At 46.3% G+C, this 22839-nt stretch overlaps 4 protein-coding genes across 4 annotated transcripts; 2 read left to right on the top strand and 2 right to left on the bottom strand.

Annotated features, from left to right (window-relative positions):
- Positions 1-1768: 1768 nt before the first annotated feature.
- CLK4 (Dual specificity protein kinase) lies at positions 1769-2841 on the bottom strand (the record flags this gene model as incomplete). Its single annotated transcript, XM_031150755.1, has 4 exons — positions 1769-2116; positions 2178-2296; positions 2350-2436; positions 2490-2841. The coding sequence occupies 4 exons, from the start codon at positions 2839-2841 to the stop codon at positions 1769-1771; spliced, it is 906 nt and encodes a 301-aa protein (XP_031005089.1).
- A 2622-nt stretch (positions 2842-5463) lies between these two features.
- Positions 5464-6415, bottom strand: LHYA1_G005812 (uncharacterized protein; the record flags this gene model as incomplete). The annotated part of the gene is made up of 2 exons (XM_031150756.1): positions 5464-6127; positions 6336-6415. The coding sequence occupies 2 exons, from the start codon at positions 6413-6415 to the stop codon at positions 5464-5466; spliced, it is 744 nt and encodes a 247-aa protein (XP_031005090.1).
- Positions 6416-7192: 777 nt separating this feature from the next.
- On the top strand, positions 7193-7633 carry DRP4A (putative dynamin-related protein 4A; the record flags this gene model as incomplete). The annotated part of the gene is made up of 2 exons (XM_031150757.1): positions 7193-7297; positions 7355-7633. The coding sequence occupies 2 exons, from the start codon at positions 7193-7195 to the stop codon at positions 7631-7633; spliced, it is 384 nt and encodes a 127-aa protein (XP_031005091.1).
- Positions 7634-7684: 51 nt separating this feature from the next.
- On the top strand, positions 7685-9480 carry mx2 (Interferon-induced GTP-binding protein Mx2; the record flags this gene model as incomplete). The annotated part of the gene is made up of 2 exons (XM_031150758.1): positions 7685-8466; positions 8490-9480. 2 exons carry the CDS (start codon positions 7685-7687, stop codon positions 9478-9480), a joined length of 1773 nt encoding a protein of 590 aa, XP_031005084.1.
- Positions 9481-22839: the final 13359 nt, after the last annotated feature.

A 22839-nucleotide genomic window follows, 5' to 3' on the forward strand; every position in this document is an offset into this window, starting at 1 on the left:
ATCATGAAAGCTGAAGGCTTTGATCAACTCGTTCCAGTTGGGGAGTGCAACGAGCCCTGTGATCAACGACTGATACTTGCTCCCGCTCCTATTTTGAGCGAGCCCAACTTTCCGATTGCCACAACATCAACTTCCACAATTGACGAATTACCTCAGAACTTTGTGGATCTTAGATTTTGGTATTCCAATAGCCCTAGCGAACGCGAGGTTGAGAGCCTAGCGAGACGCTTCATGAAGCTCATGAGAGACCAGATAATTGGTGCTCATCGTATCGAGTGGCGCGGCCTAAAGAACGTTGATCAAGTCAGGAGTGAAAAATTAGTACGTCCCGCCGCAGAGAAATGGCTGTCACTCGCCCGCCTCAACCCTGGTCGCAAGGTACTACCCCAAGCATCCCTTACAGTTGGTGATAACGGGTCTACTGGAGGGAATTCTTCGATTTCCGCAATTTTTGGATCTTGTGCGAGTCATTCCAGCAGCTCAGACCCTCGCTTGGACGTTCACGACGAAGAAAAAGAAGGGAACGAATCTGCACACCCAAGATTCAAACCAAACCGGGAACCACGCGAACCTATGGAAAGATTGTTACATGATCTCAACACGGATTTATCGATGAATAGAGGTCATTTCGAAAATGGAACAAATGACTGCTTTCCCCACGATGACATGAGCGTTGGGGAAGGCTTTGTTCTCATCGGACGTAGAGTTTGGGCCATTATGTCTTGCATCATGCAAGCTGTATATCCAATTCTGAAGATTGTAGCCATCTTTTTGCTTTGCATTTATGCCTGGTACGCGATGCCCACCGGCCTGCGCAGTGTTTTCGATATCCAGTGAACGTATTTTGGGAGGGAGCGGCCTGAACTTTCATGCACATGAAGATTGATTATAGCTGAACATATGGCAACGATTCTTGAGTAAGTGAAATGGTTTTTATTACGACATGCGGTTGGGCTAATATACGTGAAAGTGTGTGGACTCAAACGCAAGCCCCGAATAAAGACACGGCGGTGAGAAATGCAAGAACAGCACGCACCGAAAACGAGAGTCGTAAATACTGCGATGGAAGTATGTGGAGAAGTATCTTTAAATCTCTTTGGTCGAGGAAAAGGCAGTACTATGATGCGGTTGGAGGCAATAGAAGTAGAAGCAGACAGCTTGCGCCCACACTCTTCAAAGAATGATTTGTGTTTCACTTTGTCAAACAGTTCGGGCAAAATATCCCGTTTTCTTACTTCTGCAAAGATGATTCGGTTTTAAGGGCAGTTGGTGGTGGGATGAATTCTACAAGGAAAGGGGGGCGATCGACGATGAGAATGTAGATAATTAACGTGTATTATATAATTCTGTATTATGTTTCAAGAAATTGTAGTTGCTATGGACTTGCTAGAATTTTATCTATAAATACTATAAATTAGTTATTATTTACTCTTGGACTATAGTATGACTTTTATTAAATAGTTAATTATAAGTATCTTATTAGCTCTTCTACGAAGGTGGAATCTTTAGCTCCGAATCCCTGCCTAGATTAGAAAAGCCACCCATCGATTTGAGCTCGCTCTCTTATATTTGTACAAATCTGCTAGTCCAAAGATTGGGTGATAGGGAAGAGACAACTTGCATTTGTGTTCCTGGTGTTTCGGAGAGGGTGAAATCGTAAGAAATTTGGTCCCTAGCCTTGTCACGGAACCACGTGAATTTTCACAAGAGAGACATTTTGTAACCTTAAGTGATAAGAAATGGTGGCAAAAATTCACATATTGCTATCTTATGAGTTGAGCCAAGTGTGTTGAAGAAGATCGTCGGCAGTCGGTCGCATCTCAGGATCCACCTGTAAAACGTCTCTGACGAATGCCCAGTCTGCTTTCGGGACCTCAAAAATTTCTCCTATGAAAGACAATGTGATAGGTACCCCAGTCGGCGCCAGTCGTGGCGAAAATGACGAAATCTCGTCTTGCCATTTCTTGGGTGCCCGATCAAGAAACGTTTTAGGAAACGGAATGATCGTCCATAGTGAGCGTAAGAACTCTCGCTCCTGTTCCTCAAGGGATACACCAACAAGACCACCCATAGGTTGGAACAGCTTCGCGCCTGGTTCCATAAGTAGGGAGCCAATCTAGATCACAAAACAGATTTAGTGCTCAATAAAAAGAGGGCAAGGATAATAAACTTCTTACAACTGCTCCAAAGGACCAAATATCAGCAGGCGTCCCCCAGGGCATTCCAATCCAAGACTCAGGACTCCGCCAGTACGGATTTGTTATCATACGATGTCGGTCTTCATCTTGTTGCGAAGCTGTAAGGATATTAGCCTCAGCACTGCACCTCTCTATTTGTGCCACAATATACCAACTCCGAAATCGATGATCTTAACCAACATCTCTGATGCGGTCGAGTTTGCAAGCCGCGAGAATACAATGTTCTCAGGCTTCAGGTCTTCAATACACTATTAGCCCTCTGTGGTATAAATAGTGAAGGGAAGTTCTAACCTGTATGAACAATGTTTTGCTTATGCGTATTTGAGAGAGCTGTCAAGATTTGTCGAGCCATTGACTTGATTTGTAGACGTGATAATCCATTTTTCTGGGCTATGTAGTACTTATGAAAATCGAATTCTAGATGTTCGAAGACACCTACTTGTGAGTGTCTATCGAGTCCTTCTGTTAAAACAACCTGATCGACAAGTTGCCGGATGCCCTCGGTATTTTTAAGCGGACCGCTGAGAATCGTTATCTCGGTATCGAGCTGACGCACAGCCTTTCTCTGCTCATGGTCTGGGGCACGCAATGGAGACTTGATAATGACCTGGCCTCCATCACTAGCACATTCATCGGTCAACATATTGTCAACGCAGCAAGTATGGTTGTGATATCCCTACCTCTCTGAGCGACCGAGCCAAACATGTGGATGGTGAGTGCTGGCATATTCGATGAGACGATATCTATGCCTTGAGACTGCAGTCAAGACTTGTGTTTGTTGAAGGTGTCGGACGGATAGAGAGCTCATCGCATAGCGTGGGGGTCTTTGTGGGTGAGTTATGCGTCGTGAAAAGTATGAATTCATAGTTGCTAGGAGGTTCAGCTACTTCGGCCTAGGCTTAATTGGTCTAAGCATGATTACCACTTTCACCAGGGGCTAGCTATCGTTCATGTGGGTGAAGATTTCACGACTTAACGCAAAGTGCTACTCCATACTGTAGACTAGAATAACTTGGATTGTCTATGCCGTGATTTGGTGCTGTCATAGGACAATCGATAAGTTCGAGGGCGTAGAATTTGCTCTTGATAACTGGTACTCTTCTTATATATTGCTTTCTGAAACGCATTTTCTATGCGTATTTTACGCGTATTCTCTACAATGACTGAACTTTTAGCTACACTGGTTCATCTGTAAGCTCGCCCGATTTTTGTCCCTTGTCTACGCTGCCACCCGTCAAGCGGCGCCTTAATGACTCGGAGAAGTATAAGTTGACAGCGCCCTCTAAAATAGCTACTGGATGCGCGATACCCAGGTGCTCGCTCACGAGCGACTCCGAGTGCTTGCTGGTTAATGCAGATAATGTATAGCTAAGATAATCTGCAGTAAAATTATGCATTCAATATTATTTAGTAGACTATAATAGCAAACAGAGCTTTAAGACAAACTTCTACTCTGCTCTCTTGCTGAAAACATACTCGACCAATCTTCTTCAATCCTTGCAAATCGCCCTCCATAGTTCCAGCTTTCTCTCTCTCTACAAATCCCCGAGTATACCCTCCACCAAAATCAATAATCCACGCGTCATTATTCTTGTCGATTAATATATTATCTGGTTTGGCATCACTCCAGAGAATTCCAGCCTTATGCAACTGTGTCATGGTGCTCGTTACTTGATCCACCCACTTCTGTTTGGTGGAAGCCGGAGTGTCGGGTTGCACAGCACAAGCCAAAGTTAGAAAGTCGCATTAAATATATGTTAATAGCAGCCCAATAAGTCGATTTTCTTCATCCTTAACAACACCGAGGAGGCGGCAAATGCGTACATCAGGATCTAGCTTGGACTCCGTGATCCGTCTGTAGTTCTCGAGTTCGCGGAGAGCTATATTTGTGTCGCTGGAATCGTACAGCTTGAAGAAGCAAATTGCCTTGTCTTTAACGAGAACTTTGCTGGGGGAAGCGGAAATGGCATCTTGGGGGTTCGTAATGCAGATTTCAATTTCCTTCGGCAGGAATGAGGGCCATGCTGGAGAAAATGCCGAATCATCCAACTCGAGACCTGGAGCCACCATTCCAGCCTCTCTTCCATCAATCTGAACCGGTGTTAATTCCCCATCGACTGCGCGAAGCGAATAATAGAAATCCACTGGGTGGAGAAAATCATGAAGAGTGATCTTGAGATTCTGCTTTGGGGCTGGAGCTACAGTTTCGAAGAGTGGAAGGCACGGCTCGAGGGCCCAAGCATAGAAGTCCTCTGGAGTGTAGTACTCGGCCTTGTTATCATCATCCGTTACGTCAGATCCTTCCGCAGCCAGGTAGTCGAGATATTTTTGTTTGATGGAAGGGGAACTGACAAAGTTCTCGGGCGCCATTGTGATATAGAAACATTTGCCATAGCGACGCACCTCGAGCTGGGAGTTGTCATCGTACATGCTGAATACAAGGCCGTTCACGGCGTATTTCGGTGGTCTGAATATTTCATCCTCGTCATACATTGGGTCCATTGTTAAGTTGGGGGTTTTTAGAAGGACGATAGAGGCGGTAATTGATGTAGAGGTAGGTTTGCCGGCTGGGAAAAATGGCAGACGTTGATGTTGGTTAGGCCCATACGGCGACCTGCGCCAGGTGCCTAGATTCTCGTCGGCACTTCCCAGTTGATTTGTCAAATTCAGACATCACTCGGCTCATCGAAAGCACATTCCAACCGCTTCACCAATTTCATGTCATGCAGATTGTCGAGAGATGATATCTACTGAGCACCTAATCAATATGCTCGCGCCGAAAGAAAGCGGCGGCTCCGCTGCGTACGAGTAAGTGGCGGCCTCATGTAAAGACTGACAATTACAGAAAACACAGCGTTCATCGCCATTAAAAATCCGCACGCATCACAAAATTAGGTACAAAGGACAGATACCAAAAGGCCAGGTGAAATGCTCCTTTAATGTTGGTATATGGCGGGCACCCCAAGTAATTTTGAAACGTTAGCATAATCTTGAACAGAATAACGATGTCACATAGGAGGGCATTCCAGATGTTGCAACATGCAATCATATTTTCTGATCGGTCTATAAATAACTTACAGTCATTGTGCTTTGTGGATCTAGGGATCATCAGACGCAGGCCAGATGATTTCGAGATACACTACGCATAATGAACTGTCCACTATCTACCTCCTGTAGCGTATAACGAGACATTGCAAAGACCTTCGATCCTGAGCAGTCTAATACGATGGCTCCCCCGCCAAAAGAGACGCAGATGCGTGCATATTCAGAGACCAAATTGTTCGAGATTCACCGTAGGGTGTCTCGTCTTGCAGTGCCGCCTGAAATCATCCTTCCTAGAGACTGCTTTACCAAATTTGCGACAACCCGCGACAGTACAGACCCATTGCGCCGGGCTATGTATGGTTTTGACATGACGCTTCAAGCCGTTTTTGTCAGCAAAGCTCTGATTGCATTCATTACAACGGTGGCGAGAGGTGCCACCGTCTTGAGAATCTGCTCTTGTCTTGGCCAAGGTTGAGTCGTAGGGCTGTTGCTGAATTTCTGGTGTTGTTTCGACGAGTATCGAGTTGTAGGATGACCGCTGCTGAGTCTCATCCCAAGGGTGGGAAGAATCCGGTATAGGAGAGTATGGACGGTTATCACCGTCAATGGCGTTGTGACCCGGGAGATTGTCTTGCTGAGCGCTGAAAGGGAATCTTAATCCTGAATGGACGCTGTCGGCACTCTCGTTCTCAGATAAAGACGAGAAAGGAGCGAGTGGTGAAAATTTTTCGCATACACTACAAGAAGCGCACGCGTTGTAGTTCACGCACTCGTTACGGCAGAAATACTCAAAGTTGTCTGACGAGAGTGCTGAGGGATCGTAGCTGTCCGGATCAGGAAAGAAGACGTGTTGACTTGAAGCTCTGCAAACACGCTGCTCGTTGCTTGACAGGGGTCAGGCGGTGCGGGCCTCCTGCTTGGTGCACGGGAGACCCGGCTGTTGTTGTTTCAAAGAAGGAGTTGAGATTTGTGCAGTCCTGGGCTACTTCACAAAGTAGCTATGCCCAGGACTGTTGATGAGCGAAGAACTGTATGAGGTCGAGGCGAGGGACTTGCTTCAGAAAGGTCTTGCTTGGAGCGACGACCACCCACTTTATAACCACATTTATCTTCACATCCACCTTCCCAGGTTGATTCAACTCGATTCTCTGCCGAGACACTACTTCTTGCATATGTGATGGTGTTACTTGTACGCCCGATGCGGTTGACCAATCCCTACCATAATCTGCTGCCGCGTGGGGCACAGTGCGATATCAGCCTCAAAACTCACCAATGGGGTAGGTGAAGTGCATGGTATTTTGTCTCGCAAAAACCAACTGCAGAATAAGACCATATTTAATCGCAGCCTAATAAATCGCCATGCGTGGAGCCTTGTACGCAGCCTCAAAATTGACCAACCACAGATCAAGAACAATTTCCTTGCAGCCTGACAAAGCGCCTTGCCACCAAGTTAATGTATATGCAGCCTCAAAAGCAGCCAACTGGGAAGAAGGACATATGCATGCCTCACAACGAGCCAACGACAGACAAAATCTGGGCATCAGATATTTCGCGCCCTGACAAATCTGCACTGATTACTTCCAGTTTCTTGAACTTATTGCTCTTATCTATCAACATGCTACGCAAACGCGCATGTGGTACACCAAAGATGTTCCTCGGATATTCGCAGCCTCAAAAAGAGCCAACTGCAAGCCGTGCTCTTTATCAACGTCCAGACACAGCCGGCACACCGCTGCTGGTTCGTCGTCTCTTATCGAAACTTGCAGAATCTCGAATGGCTTCTTCGATTATAAAGGGGATGAGTCGTCCTTGATGATGCATTCAAGAATTTCTACAATTCTTCTTCTATTCATCCACTGGTCTCTTGAACAAGTCAATACACCCGCTGATACTCCTCTTGAAAACACACGACTTCATCAAGTTGATCACTTTTGCTGCAGGTTCGAAAAATGACCGTCAGCCGGGAGGTTACCACTTTGTCAGACCCTATGTTGCTTGAAAAGGTCGACAAGCTCCGTGACTTGAACATTGGCCAACATGTACCTCTCCCACAGGTAAGTTCAGAAGGCTGGTGGTGACTATGCTTTCGCACAAGCTCACACAGAAAATAGCTTGTTGTAGCTGGAGATCAAAGCTCTGGCAAGTCCTCCTTACTGGAAAGCCTTACCGGAATTCCGTTTCCAAAAGACCAAAGCCTCTGCACTCGTCATGCAACGCAGATCACATCTCGACGCAATATCAATGACCGTGTCGATATACGTATTATTCCTGGCCCACACGCGTCAGAGGAGCATAGGAAGGAGGTCGAGGGATTTCAGATGCACATGCCTTCGCGTTTGAAATTTTGCGAGCAGTTCGAGGAAATCTTGAAGAAGGTTAGTGAGACTTGATTATCTGGAGTCGATTTATATAGCTTAATGAAAGACCAGGTCAATGAAAAAATGGGTTTGCGGACCGACGTATCAACCGGGAACGGCGCTGTGTTTAGCGAAGATGTTCTCAAGATCGAGGTGCAGGGACCACACGAGGACTATCTCACCATTATTGATGTCCCAGGGATATTCCGTACCACTACGCAGGGGACCACCAAAGATGACATGGTCATTGTGAGAGACCTGGTCAAGAAGTATATCAAAGACGATCGCACTGTTATCTTAGCAGTGCTGCCGGGTAATATCGACATTGCCACGCAAGAGATCTTAGAGCTTGCGGAAGATTACGACAAGAATGGTGAGCGTACCCTCGGTGTGCTCACCAAACCCGACTTGGTACTTGAACAGAGTGCCCAAGCTGCCGTCTGTGACCTTGTCAAGGGCAAGAAACGACCACTTACTCTTGGCTACTTCCTCGTCCGCAATCGTGGAGCAAGTGGCAGCTCAAAGGAGCAGCCAGAGCTTGATCAGATATTCCGACAACAACCATGGATCGGCCTTCCACCGGATCGGGTAGGCATTCCAGCCCTCAGAGAGCGACTCATGTCCCTTTTAGTCGAGAATACCCGACGCGAGTTTCCCAGATTGCTCCAGGATGTCAGCAAGCAAATCAAAGATTGCAAGAGGGAACTACAGAGTCTTGGGCCGCCTCGCCAGGATGAGCGCGAGCAACGTATTTTCCTCAGTCGCATTGCCGAGATTTTCCAGGATCGGGCTAGGGCAGCTTTGGCTGCGGATTATAACGCAGATCCGGTTTTTGACAAAGACGAGCTCCGTCTCATCACCACGTGGTAAACATTACCGATGTTTTTAGTGCCGATTTTCAACTGGGCGCCCATTCACGACACTTCGAGGAATCGTCTGTAGCATCTGATACCGATGAAGATTCCGATCTTGAAGAGTTCCCCCGAGTTGAGTCGATGATAGACAACCTGCGAGTGTTCCTCGAAATGACAGGAGTCGACGATGTTGCGCCGGGGGAGCTTGCCGAACTTGGTGACATTATTGTCCCTATCCCACCGCACCAGATACCAATGCCGCGTGAAAATCTTTCTGCATGGATGAATAACGTCTACTTGACATCAAGAGGCTTGGATCTTGGCACCTTCAACGCAAACTTTGTTGCTACGGCTTTTGCAGAGCAATCACGTAAATGGGGCGACATGACTAAGATCTATATGAGTCGGGTTATCATCACCCTTCATCGCTTCATCGCCGCTGCAATTCATTCCATATGTTCCGAGGAGCAAACCCGTAGTCATTTATGGTCAGCAATCCTCGAGAGCCTTGTGGAACGCTACAAGACGGCAATGGCCCAAGCGAGCCTATTGATCGAAGTTGAACAGCGCAAGAAGCCGTACACGCTCAACAAACAGTTTGCCGACGCTCTATCGAAGGCTCGAGGCTATCGAGTCACCGAGCTCCTGCGTTCTAAGGCTAGAAAGGACAACAAGCAGAACGGAAAGATTCAGTTGATGGTCAACTTGAACGACATCGCCGAAGCTGCCGAAGGCAAAAGCAATGTGGAGCAGTTGCAGGAAGAGATTCATGACATTCTTCAAGCTTACTACAGCCTGGCACTTGACCGATACCTTGACAATATCTTCCAGCTCGCTGTTGACTACTGCCTGTTGCATGGCCCTTCTAGTCCCTTGAAAGTGTTCACTCAGGACTGGGTTATCAACTTAGAAGCCGAGCAGCTTGAACGGATCGTCGGAGAGACTAAGTCTTCCAAGAGGTGCCGCACGAAACTTGCAAAGAAGATTGCAGATTTGACTGACGCATTGAAGATCCTCAAGACCTAGGTGTCAATCACTCTCGTTGATTCCAACAAGTCAGTGTCATGAGAAAGCTGGCAATTGTTTTTGCAGGGATTGGGTATTAATAGCAAGAGAGTGGGACGCGTTGTATTTGATGCGAGACTTTTTGGCGATTGAATTAGCAGGCTATCAAACAATTAATTACTGCTTCCTTCTGTGAGCGGTACAACAATTCCCCACCCAGTGACATCTAGAGTGCTAAAATTGCTCTCTATATATACTAGTCTTATTCGTGGCTACAGATGATTGACCGGAGAGTCTGTATGTCTCAAACCAGCTGCGGGAGCAATTGTCTTCTGAATTCTCGACCGTGCTGACTTCACCACAGCACTCGTTAGAGTAGATAGCTAGATTATAAAACCGACCTATTTTATATATCTATCTGACCTCTAATTATAATAAGTCACAAACTAGGTTTTTTAACTCTTCACCGAGGTCTCCTTGGCTGATATGTGCTATACTAAATTAATACTTCTCGGACTTGCAAGATTTGATTCGCGTGCATGGTCACGGGGTAAGAACTTGCTACTATGACGTCCGAGTGAAGTCGGGGTTAAAAATCTACTTTCACTGCGGTATTATTCTGTATCTCTTCAGATAATATAACCTTCTAAATGAGCTTCACACGTGACGTTTCACGTAAGTTCGTGCTGACAGCCTGGTCAGCACTAGGCGCAGATCATCTATTAATAGGTACTTCATAAAGCTAATCTACAACCTTAAAATTGACTTGAGACGAGATATAGTAAATACTGTACAAGTAAACTCTTATCTCCTTGCGCAATTCTTAACGTTTCAAAAAGCATGGGAAGGGAAAATACAGCATCACTGGAACTAACGAATCGACCGCGCCGCAAACGAAGACCTAACGCCTCGGGTTTCGCAAAGGCGGATTGCCATACTTGTGAGCAGGACTCGAGAATCTGCGATCGCTTGCTTCCGAAGTGTGAAACCTGTTTAAACGAGGGAGCTGTGTGTGGCGGATATGTGGTTGATTTGAAATGGAGTCAGGGGCCGGTGGTGGTGACCAAGGTGAAGAGTGGGACCCTGGAAGAGGACACCAATTCAGATGCAGGGACTTCTACAAACTCGACACCTCCTACGAATCTGGAGTTGCTATCAATACCTATAGGAAAACAGATTAAGTTCAAGGTTGGGAAGCTAAGGACGAAGAGACCGAAGTTCAAAGATCACGTGGGCCGTGAGGGAAAAGGGGAGAGCGGGCTGGCCGTAGTGAAGAATGGGCAATCTTCACGTGCTAATATACACGGAAGTGAGTTGGTAACGGTGGATGAATTGCAACGAGAAGGGTGCTACTCTCCAATCCCAATGAGTATCGGGTCTTCTCGATCCCCTTCTCCGTTTGGGCTTTCTCCTAGCGTTGAGTACTCGAATCTTGCAAGTAGAATGAGCGGCGTGCTTGAGATGTGTGAGTAGCCTCTTAATCTTTTCTGGAATGACTTTCTGATTCTTGGAATAGATGATCGAGAGTTTTGCGTCGTGCACTTGACAACCGACATTGCGCTGAACCCATTTCGATGCCGCAACATCAACGCGCCAGACTCCCAATTTCTTTTGCACGCTATACTGGCCATGTCTTCTTTACACATGGCAAGATTCAATGACGACCAGCAGCTTTCCTTGTCGATGTTGGATCATAAGAATACATCGCTTCGTCTTTTTTGTGAGGCACTGCCAAATGCGGGGAGGATAGCACTTACCCTCCTCGACACTGTCCTCATTCTGTTTTCTGTTGACGTAAGTAAGCATACATCAGATCCTTGAAAAGATTTGTTAAGGAGTGGATATAGGCTGCACTATCCGCCCTTGGTCCTTGGCGACTTCATCTGCACGGAGCTTACAATATTCTGGAAAGCTCGGGGGGCATCAGACTTCTTGGAAGGCTCCCAGAAGTTCGACCAAAAGTAGCTGTGTTCTTGTGGTATGTACTCGTTCTATTTATTGATTGAATAGCTGCTGACTGAATGTAGGTGGGATGTCATGGTATGCCTCATCTCCCGTAAACCCATGATATTCCCGATCAAGTATCTGAAGCCAACACTTTGCAACACCGCTGTCGATGGCTGGTCTATGTTTGACCTACACGGTATCCCCGAGACGCTCTTCGCCGCCATGGTGAAAATCACCCTACTCCATGGGAATCCAGACATTTCCCAACGCCGATCACTGCTCCGTGAAATATATGACATGGTACAAGGATGGATAAATACAGAGGAAGCCTTTGGAACGGATCATACAGTCCATGCCATCGACAAATCAGACAGATATCACCTTGCCGAGACCTGGCGATGTGGAATTTTGCTCTACCTCTCCCGCGCATTTCCCAGTTATTCTCCAGCGAGCAGGATAGCCAATACAGTGTCCCTCGCCAACAGCACCCTCAGCCACATTACATGTATAAACGGCGAGACCACCATCCGCAAACAGATATTCCTTCCGCTCTTTCTAGCCGGATCAGAGGTCGACTTCTCTGTTAGCCGAGACTTTTGTCGCGAGTACTGCCGCTTTTTCAGTGGTTCTCGTGGGTATAAAGACCTCGAGAATTCGTGTGGGTACGGCATGTTTGCCAATGCTGCAGAGTTGCTAGAGGAGATCTGGGCTGAGAGAGATGTGGTTGGAAATGGGCCATGGTGGGGTGATATTGTGGACAGGAATACAAAGGATTTCAACGGCTTGGAATCTCAGTTTCTATTTGGCTGATCCGCATACATATCGAATTTGTATTGTGTCTAATACTTTTCACATAAGCAGGCTTCTACACATCGGTTCCCATAACTTGGGTGAAACAGGAGGAGAGCAATGAAAGTGCCTTCTAATCACATAGTTCTGAAAGCTTAAATTGAATCTGCGAGAAGTTACATCTTCAAAGTGCTCACGTGAGGGTAGGCATTAAGTGAATCTTTCACCAGACTTGATTCTTTTACTTTTGCACACCAACATTGTTGCATCCTCTCTCATGAGCATCAAGAGTGTTTTCCATACAAAGCACAAGCCAATGCTCTTTTATTTCCAGATTCTGGTCTCCTCTATCTGAGTACTGGTCCTTCTCGATATTCTATCCTGGTAAGAGTCTTATCTTGAACCCCAAATTCTTCGATCTTGCTTCTATTCACTCCAATACTTTCCACTCGGTGACCCCACCTTCACGAATTGATTATAACTTTTAACTGACAATCTCGACCAGATCCTTGCCACGCCCGAGTCCAAGCATAACCTCTCTGATCCTTAGCAACTTCCAGTTCTCAACCCCACAAACTGCCACAATGTCTTCTGTTTTTTCTTCTTCCTCGAATACTCCGCGGCACACAAACCCCTCATACAAAGATGAATCAGAGGATGAGGAACTGGAATCTGACGAGGAAGCACAATATTCTCCATTGGGCTTTGAAGATGACCTGAAGACTGGCACAATTTGTCTCGGCTTATACAGGAAGTATTGCGAGCCGGCATGGCAACCTCGTCATGGATGGAGAGAGTTCTATCAGAATTGGTAAGTCGTTCAGTCGAAGACTGTTTCTAGTAGTATTTCTAATTGGTTTCATATTAGGAATGATGCCATCAAAGAAACAAATTCACTTCAATCCTTTATCAAGAAGCCCGATCACGACCACAAGAAAGGTTTCTTGACCTTCAAAGCCATTTATCCAACATTGGGACAAGAGCTTGGCTATATTCGGTATTCCAATAATGCAGGAACACTTGAGCTAGTGAACTACAATGCCAGATTAAGTGGCAAGACACTCGGCCTAGGCTTCACTTCGAAGAGGATGAATATCAACTTAGCTGGCGCTCATGGGGAAGGCTACAAGATAGCATGTCTAACTATGATCCGCAACAACTACATCGTCAACTTCAAGGCATCCTCTGCCCATTGGGACTTCAACATCCCTAAGAGGAATGCAGGCTATTTGTGCTGCACCATTAAACGGTTTCAAGGTTCAGTCATTGAGAGAATGAAAGATGCCGTTCAGAAAAAGGGAGCTCCATCAGGTCTTCGTGCTCGCCCTTAGGCCGATGTATGCGTGAAGATTGGTGGTGGTAAGGGAGAAAAGATCCCCGAGGAACACTTCAAGTTATGGATGAAGCAGTCGCTAGAGTTAGAGCCCCCTTCCAAAGTCATCAAGACCAAGAAAGGGACTATCATTCTAGATGATACTTTCAAAAACACTCTCTATCTCAAAAGTCTTCTTCTCGAACGAAACCCTAACGCTAAAGCATTCAAATTTGCATACAACTTTGCTTAAGGAGGGGTAAATCGAGATCGTGCATCTTTAGCAAACCCAATAGAGCAAGGGGCCATATTAGCTGGCATCTGGGAAGAAGCGATCAAGAATGCTGGAGCAGTTCCTCTTATCGACTATTTTGGCATGCTCCAAGAGGAAGAGAAGTGGGCCGATGTCCAGTTCGCGGATAATAGTATCTCACTTGAGACTACACGTAAAATTCGGCAACATCTTTATGATCAGGACCTAGAAAACAGGAAGTTCTATTATTATAAGAAAGGAGGCTAGGTAAGGAATTCCTCGTGTCGTATAAGCTGTTACCAAATAACAAACTAATACTTGTATAGAACGTGGAGATTATTATCAAGTCTCTTAAAAAGGAACCTGCTAGTCTAAGCCCACTTGTATGGAAACCATTATAGAGACATGGCCTTTTACGTACCGTTAATGAACAACGAGTTCATTTGCTTCTCGATGCACCCCCATCCGCCCTCAATGATACTATATATTCCACTGGAATGAAAAGAGCGTTGAAAGCTGCTTTAGCGCTTAATCCTAAAACCCAGAATCTTGAATTATGTTTTAAAAGCGGGGATAACGCAGAGTTAGATTTGCTCCTCAAGGATAATCGGCTCTTAATCAACGATAAGTGGATAGTCTTCCATAGGAGCCACGAGTGCGACCCTTCATTTTGCCCTCTCCGCAATCAAGCGTCGGGTAGCAAGATTCAGGTTGATATCTTCACTTGCGGCCACATTGTTGAGACGCTATACGCCTTGATCCTCAACGAGCTTCCTATGGGTCTAAATAAAGATCCAATAGCTCCTTTAAAAAACAGCCACGACCTCCGCCTAAAAGTCAGCAAAAAGATCGTCCAAACACCGCTTAGAGTGGAATTGGAATGTGATATTGCTGGTGAGATTCAGGTGTCTTGGGTAGACCCAGAGAGACATAGTACCTGGGAAGTACACAAGGTCACATGTCGAGGACGAGTCACTCTACATCGTGTGAGCACTTGCGTTGATAAGCAGGAAGATCTCTTAGCAATATGTAAGCTCATGGTCCAATACTTTAATAACCCCTGAGATAACCTTTTGCTAATTTGACCACAGATGCATCTGATCCAAAATCCCCCAAGTTGTTACTCAAGACAAATCTTGTTGCGCCATGTGGATGCCCAATGAAAGATATCCTTTTGAAGGACACTGCGGTTACTTTTAGGGGCTTAGACCCTGAGGAGGATTACTTTGCGATGGTTTCTGCAGCTTATGATCAAGCATTCTTCAGTCTACCTCCTTGTCCCATACGCCCAGCGCCACTTCCAGTACAAAGCAAGCCTTCCTCGGCATTGCAGTCACCGACACAGGCATCTCTAAGCACCCCCTCAAAACCAAATTCCCTAGAGAACCATAGCTTTGACGAAGACAGTTATGGTGTCTCTGATGACGAAGACTTTGGTGGTAACATGGCTTTGGATGAGGGGAGTCCTGCGCCTAGTTCACTGAGACAGAGTCCAGAAGCCTTGCGGCCTTGGGAAGCTCGGAATACCGGGACTCGATCTTTAGTAAGTAAAAGGCATTGTCATCATAATAAGTTAGACCTATCAGCTAATTACTAACAGAACCAGCCCGAATCTCAACAAGCCTCTAACGTGGAAACGCAGCTCCAAGAAGTCCAAATACAGCTCGATGCAGCGCTATCAATTCAGAAAAAGCTTGAGGCCCAAATTGCACATCTTGTATCTACGGATGCTGAGTTTCAAACCGTCCGTGACCAGCTCACTGCTGCACAAGAAAAGCACAAGCGGCTTGAAACTAAGCTTCACAATTATGAATCCACACAGATAGAATATCAAACAGTGAAATCCCAATTGCTTGAGGCAGTTGAAAGCCAGAAGAAGCTTAAGGCCCAGCTCTCGAGACTTATCGCTAGGGAAGCCGAATTGTCTAAAGATCTTGCAGAGAAGAAACAGATCCAGGAACAGCTCACCAGTCGTGTTTCAGACCTGCTAAAGACCATAGCTAATCCGGAACACGGACAGCTTCTCGATAATGCAAACATGGCACGCACATCATTAGAAGATAAGGTTGAGCAGTTGAAGGTAATAGACATTCCTCTCCTCCATAGCATATAACTCTTTAGCTAACTAGTTTTTCAGGCCGAGAATAAAGACTTAGATAAGCGTCTAAAATTGGCCATCCAAGCTCTCGCGAATGGGGAAGCATCAAATAGCTCCAATTCTCCCGAAGTCAACCAAGAACTGGAAAGCAAGAAGATCAAAATCCAAGGGCTGTTAGAGGAGAACAAAACTCTAATGGCTAACATTAAAGAAAAATCGGATGAACGTGCGGTCCTAGCTAGTACACTAACTAGTGTCTTAAGTCTGGTCCAGGATGTGCTAATGCTGAATCCAAGGATATCCATTAGAACTCCACTTGAAGGCGCGAGGACGTTGATCCGGGGAAGATTGGATTTGGGTGCTGGGACTAGACGGGCCAGGGATGATGATAATGGATCTGAGGAAGATCGGCCGGCAAGGCGCGCGAGGGTCGAGAACTCAATTGAGCTTAGCTGAACAGGGAGAAGGGATTTCAAGAAAGCAACAAGTATGATAATAATAAAGACAACGTGGTATGGTGAAAGATGAAATCAGACCACTCCTTTCCAGACCCAAAACTCCTACTTGCGATCACCTGCGCAGTAAGTCCTCTCGCTTTATCTCAAGCAGCAAATTAGGTGCGTATGCGACTTTCCCTCTGTTCCGTCCTTCGAGCCAAAGCTTCTTGAATCCGTCTCTGCCTTATAAGTCGAAACATATCCGAATTGCCAGCAAACTCAGCCAAGTCTTCATCATCGATATTATGAGAGCCGCCATGACAGGCATAATCTTGATTCCATAAATCCCTGTACCAAGCATAGCCATGTGGACAACCTCCCCCGATCCTGATCTGTTCGTGGGCCTAAATATCTTGGCCCTTACGTTCGTTTGTGGAAAGGGTTTTGTAGATTCGTTGACGAGCGGCGGGGGCTGTTTTTCCGAGGTGTGGCATTGCGATTCCTTGTTGGGTTGGGCCTTGGGTGGCACGATTATATGGGTCTTGACGGTATGGACTTGGAGAGTTCTGGGTCGCTGTTGGAGTATGAAAGATTTGAGACTTGGGTCGAGTTTGTAGGGCCTCATGTGTGGAATAATATTGAGTTGAAAGACACAGTGCATTGTATTTATGAGTGACGGCTCAACTTTATGGGCCTTGAAATTTCAGCGACTGAGTCATAGTGTCGTCCAAGATCCGGGCCGGGAGCAGTGATTGTAAGTCAGGGGCTTTAGCGAGTCAGATAACCAATCTGAATCACTTCATTCGTTTCCCTAATAATATTCATTGCTTGAGGAAATAACACCTGTTTTAGATGAAAGGCATTCACAGGTCTCATTTGTTTGAAACATATTTTCTCTTTGGACAGGCTACGGGACGGGTCACGTGGTCTATGCAGCCCGTCACTCTGTCAATGATTTATAAGCCCAAGACTAGTAAATCAGGAGGTAAGAGCAATAACTAACAGAATTTAACTATGAATTCTAAGTAAATCCCCATGAAATGCCACAGTCAAGCATGCCACGTGCCTTGCTGACTAATATTGCCTCACCTACCTCCGTAAAACCAAGACCAATCACCAGGACTCATCCGCCATTTTCCACTCCTTTCTGCCTTCACCTCGTGTAAGCATACTGTTCAATATTCCTAGCTTTCTGGCCATTTCATGGTGGTCTGCTTCATTGCATGTACAAACCTGCCCCAGTACGGTCGAGAAAGACTACCATCTCGCGATCGCGAAATGGCTGCCAGAATTGTCGCCGAAAGAGATCCAAGGTTCACTACTAGCCAACCAGCAATCTTTTGAATTATATCTAATGTGTGTAGTGCGATGAACAAAAGCCTTCTTGTGGCCTTTGTGTCCGCCTGGGCATGGCTTGTGAATTCTACCAGAAGCCTCTTCAATTTCGAACTACAACCTTTCCCGAAAGTGAGCCAGTCTCGGCTTCAAGCCCGTTGCGCATATCCAACGCATCTGTACTGGATCCTTCATTTGGTTTCAGTAGAGACGAGGGGCTAGATACCGTTTCATTGCCTAACAACAACGGCCAAGCTGACCCTCGTATAATCTTCGACTTCTCTTTATCAGCATCTCGGAATCATTCTGAAAAGTCTCTTCTTTATGCCACGCATTGGGAAAAACATTGTTTGCCGTCGCTTAGTAATGTATTTGCCCACTTCTCGACACGCATAGACGTATGTCCAGTTCTCTTTAATGCTATATTAGCATTTTCAGCATGTAATATGAGTCGCAAGCAGCCAGAGACCAAGACATCAGACACCACCTTGCGGGATCGATACCTTACACATCGACCTCATTATACTCACCATCTCCATGGCCAGATGTATTATAATTCAGCGATTCAAAAATTAGCTCGGCTGAGTCCCGGCCAATATGGTTCCAACCGCCTAGAAATATTCGCAACTATGATCCTTTTTTGTTACATGGAATCTTCACTGTGTATTTTTCGTGGATACTACTGCCACGTGAATGGAGTGTTGAGCCTCCTCAAAACCGACATAAAAAATATCAAATTCAGGTCTAGTGGAGACAAGCTTCTTATAGCATGGGAGCACTCAAAATACTATAACTGGTGGATCAGAATTCACTTCTGCACCCTCAACTTCCAAAGCAGCCAGAATGCATTACATATGCCGCTACCAAAGCAAGACTCGGAAGGACCAAACCGCTCCCGGCATATGATACTACTCTCTTCCTTGTGCGAATCGTATCGGCTTAGTTCCAAAGCTTTTCTCCAGTGGTGGAACATTCATTCCGTGGCATTGGAATCTGTTGGCGTCGATCTGGCAATTTCTTACCAGGAAGATTACACATCCCAGCTTCTTAAAGAGTCTGAAAGACTCGATGAATGGGAATCGCAACTCGCAGTTTCAGAACTCCCGGCAAAGCCCATTTCTCTTGAAATACCAAATTACCAAGACCTATCAGACCCCTTTTCGGGACTGGATCCCATCCATTTCGTGTCGCACGATTCGTCGGTCAATTACGCATATTATGTCGCAGCTCGTGCTATGCAGTCTTCTTGGGGTAGGCATGAGGTTCATTCGAGAAATATACTTAGCCATGATAGTAATGCGAACGATTACTGGACAACTTTACTACTTCGAGTAGTCCACGGCATTAACAAATCCGATTGTCTGCGTCAGAATGTCTATACGATTGGAATTTCGAGCTTGTTGCTGGCATGCGTCCTCCGCTCAACTGATCTACGTGCTGGAATCTGTACGGAAACTTGGCTGAAGGAACTTCAGCAGGCCAATGTCTTCGAGGAGGGAAGCTTGCCTATCGGACAGAATATTGCGGTTGTGTCTATGATTAATCGCCAGAGACGAGCTGGATACGATATATTTGCCATCTCTCCCGCTCTTGAATATGATGACGGGCATGGAAAGTTTGACTCCTACAATAACCAAACCCTTTCTGATGTTCTAGTCTATGGAAGAGATCGTCGGACCAGTTGCGCTTTTTCGAGTTCTGTGCCCCTTAGCAATGATTATGGAGGCGAATAGTCTGCTCGCTATGGAGGGACATGTGTCCACCAAAGCAGGCACTTCAAAATCTCACACTAGGATTCATGCTGCCATCGAGGGTACGGAAGAGATACGTAGCCCCTCTAACAAAGCGGATTGAAATCTGAATACATTCCCTGCTCCTCGGCTTCTAGCTTTTCGCGGCAACACCTATATGCAAACTTGTTACTTTCCATCAAGAACTATCTGCTACTTGCAGACCTCTGATTCGTGGATGTGATCCGCTTTTATGTGGGTCCGTACCCGCGCACCTCTTTTGGTTTAGCTTCTCCTATCATCCTGGGTGACTAGTCGCCGGTTTTGGCACTCTTCTTACCCTGTCCGATCCCACAGTCCGATATAAATCGCAAATCTTCCCTCGAAAATCCGGGAGATGTTTATATTATGTCTGCAAAAAGGCGTTTCCTTTCTGGTTCGAAACGTTTAGATAGGTGAGTTAATTCCCTCGAAATAACTAAAAACTTTCATTGATTTTGTTTGAACATTTCTGACATATATCACAGTTAACGAACATCCCTCGATTTGCAAGTAATAAAAAGACGGATCGTGATTCAGGTCTGCGGCGGACTTGAGCGAGCAGCTCAAGTACTAGAACAATGAAAAAGTCGACTCCGAACGAGGATTATGTTGTTACAGACAGGGCTGGCATTGTCGAGAACCGCTACGCAGTTCATGCCACTATCGTCGACACTACCGGAAAGCTTCTATATGCCGTCGGTAATCCATCACGAATAACCTTGGCTCGATCAGCCGCCAAACCCGCGCAAGCGCTCGCCGTACTCGAGACCCACGGCCCAGACCGTTGCGGGTTTGATGAGGCGGACCTGGCATTGATGTGTGCATCTCACAGCAGTGAACGGCGCCACATCAGGCGAGTTGAAGCCATGTTAGTCAAGGTTGGCGCCAAGGAAAAAGACCTTGCATGTGGTGGCCATCCCGCCGTGTCCGAGGTGGTCAATCGAGCGTGGATCAAGAGCGACTTCACTCCTACGCCAGTATGCAGTAACTGCTCTGGTAAACACGCTGGTATGTTGGCCGGCGCCACGGCAATTGGAGCTGGGATGACAGGTTATCACCAGTCAGATCATCCGATGCAGCGGCAGGTTAAGCAAGTCTTTGGGGAGTTGTGTGGTTTGGATTCAGGAGAAGTGAAATGGGGGATCGATGGTTGCAATCTTCCATCGCCTGCCGCACCACTCAACACGCTAGCGAAAATATACGCTTCTTTTGCTGCTGCTGCGGATGCGGTAGAAGCATGCAGCACTGCAACAGCTCGAACACGAGCCTCGAACCGCATCTTTCGGGCGATGACCAAGTATCCCGAGCTTGTGGCAGGCGAAGGGCGATTCTGCACCGAGTTTATCAGAGCATTCGAGGGAATGTCAATTGGCAAAATCGGCGCAGATGGATGCTATTGCATAGGCATTCGAGAGTCTATGCAGACCCGAAACCTGGGGGCGGTTGGAGCTATTGGTATCGCAGTCAAGATCGAGGACGGCGATATCAACATACTTTACTCGGCAGTGTTAGGAATCCTCAAGCTGCTTCAGTTGGGACCACCAGTCATGCACCAAGAGCTTTCATGTTTTCATCGGCAGCAGATTTTCAACACTGTTGGGATTCTCACGGGTCATGTATCCCACCAGTTCAAAGTTCGTCGTATTGGGTTAGCAGAGTAGGACGTTTTGAGCTAGCGACTTTTTCTGTGGTCGCAATAACGTGTTCAGATTCCGCTGGCGGTCCGTCCGTCTCGCTCACTTGAACAAAGAGGAGACTTTATAATAGATATACCATATCCTCCCCAAACGATCAATCATCATGCCTACCTACCTACCTACCTACCTACCTACCTACCTACCTACCTACCTAACATAACCTTACACGATACCCATCCCATAAAAACCCCCATTCATCCCAGACACCACCTAATAATCTCCCACCGGCACATTAAGCCCCCCCCCCCATCCCCACCCTGGCATCTTCAGCTCCCCGACCTTATAAAATACAGAGCTATCCAGGGCAGTCTCTCGCGCGCACCTTCATCTAGATCGTCGCCGTGCAGCTGCTATAGTGAGTTGATATCAAAACTAACCTGCTTGCTAAGGAGGCGGGCGATCCTACCTACATATCCCCATTGGCCCTATTGAATACATATACGTGTAACCTAGTCTAGTTATGCGGGCTCTGCCTTTCAAGGCTTTATTTAAGGCTCGTGGCCTTGAGGTCTATAAAGTGATCCCTAGGAATAGTGATTCTTATAGAAAGGATTATACAGCCATGCTCGACTAAATTACCTTAAGGGAGAGTTTGCAAAGCTATAGCCTATAGTTAGTCCTCTATTTTTCCTCTCTCTTATCTATGCATATAGGTACCTACAAATTGACCTATAAAGATGTGAACGTGTGTAGTCAATTGGCTTTATTAGGTTTTTTACTAGATAAATAGAACGCAATCTAAGTGACTATGGAAAGCTAGCAAGTTTAATGTGAGTACATTTGTGGAAGTCATGCACCTAAGGCTCCTATTAGGGCATGAATACAAGCAGGATGACCTTCACTACCGACTTCGCGTCCGTCTAAGAGGACAAGTACTCATCGCAAGAGCAAAGATTGAGGGTACAAGGAAACGCTAAGTGCTAGAAGCACGAGGAATCCTTCAACGCAAAGGTAAGAAATACAATGTTCATGAAACCACCTAAGTCAAGCACCATGACCAGTCGCATTGTCTGTCGTATTAACTGGATGTGGTTTGCTGGGTTTCCGAAATGGAGAAGAGAGAAGGAGGAAGCTGTGGAGACTCGTATTGGTCGTTGCTGGCTGTGGGTGTATCAGACTGCCAGAATGGCTAGAGCGGCCAGGGCAATTAAGAAGTAGTGTTGTCGAGCACTATTTACCAAACCGGTTCATTGCGCTGCCAAAATGTCCCCTTGTCCAGATCATGAGCTTCATTAACTGCATCATGCCGAACCTGCATTTCTTCGTGCTTATTCTTCCTATTATCAGTAGACTTGCTGACAATAGGCTTATCGACAGCAAGCCTATTAATAACACCGTACCTAATAGTATTATCATGAAGCTTTCCCGCAACCGTAGCGGTACCAGCAGTAAACTCATCAACGCACATGTCATACTGCTCGGTCTCGCGGACAACGCAGCGAACGCCCTGACTTTCGGAATGTTGGGTGAGTGCACCAGCTGTGGTGAAGAATCGTAGGCAGTTCCTGCACTTGAATTTACCGCCAGCGTGAGCTTGGGATCTCAAGTGCCCTAAGAAAGCGCCAGCATGAGGGAATGTTTTCCTACGATAGGATTAGAGCAAAGCCAGTGACAGGAGAGTCTCTTGAGACGCAAGATGACTTACATGCAACCGGGGAGGTGGGGCACTTGTATTTGCCGATGAAGGAAACATAATAATTGCCAATCTTGAAAGCTGGATCGTTTGGGTCATGTGGCGCA

This window comes from Lachnellula hyalina (assembly GCF_007821495.1).
Source record: "Lachnellula hyalina strain CBS 185.66 chromosome Unknown contig00073, whole genome shotgun sequence".
NCBI lineage: Eukaryota > Fungi > Ascomycota > Leotiomycetes > Helotiales > Lachnaceae > Lachnellula > Lachnellula hyalina.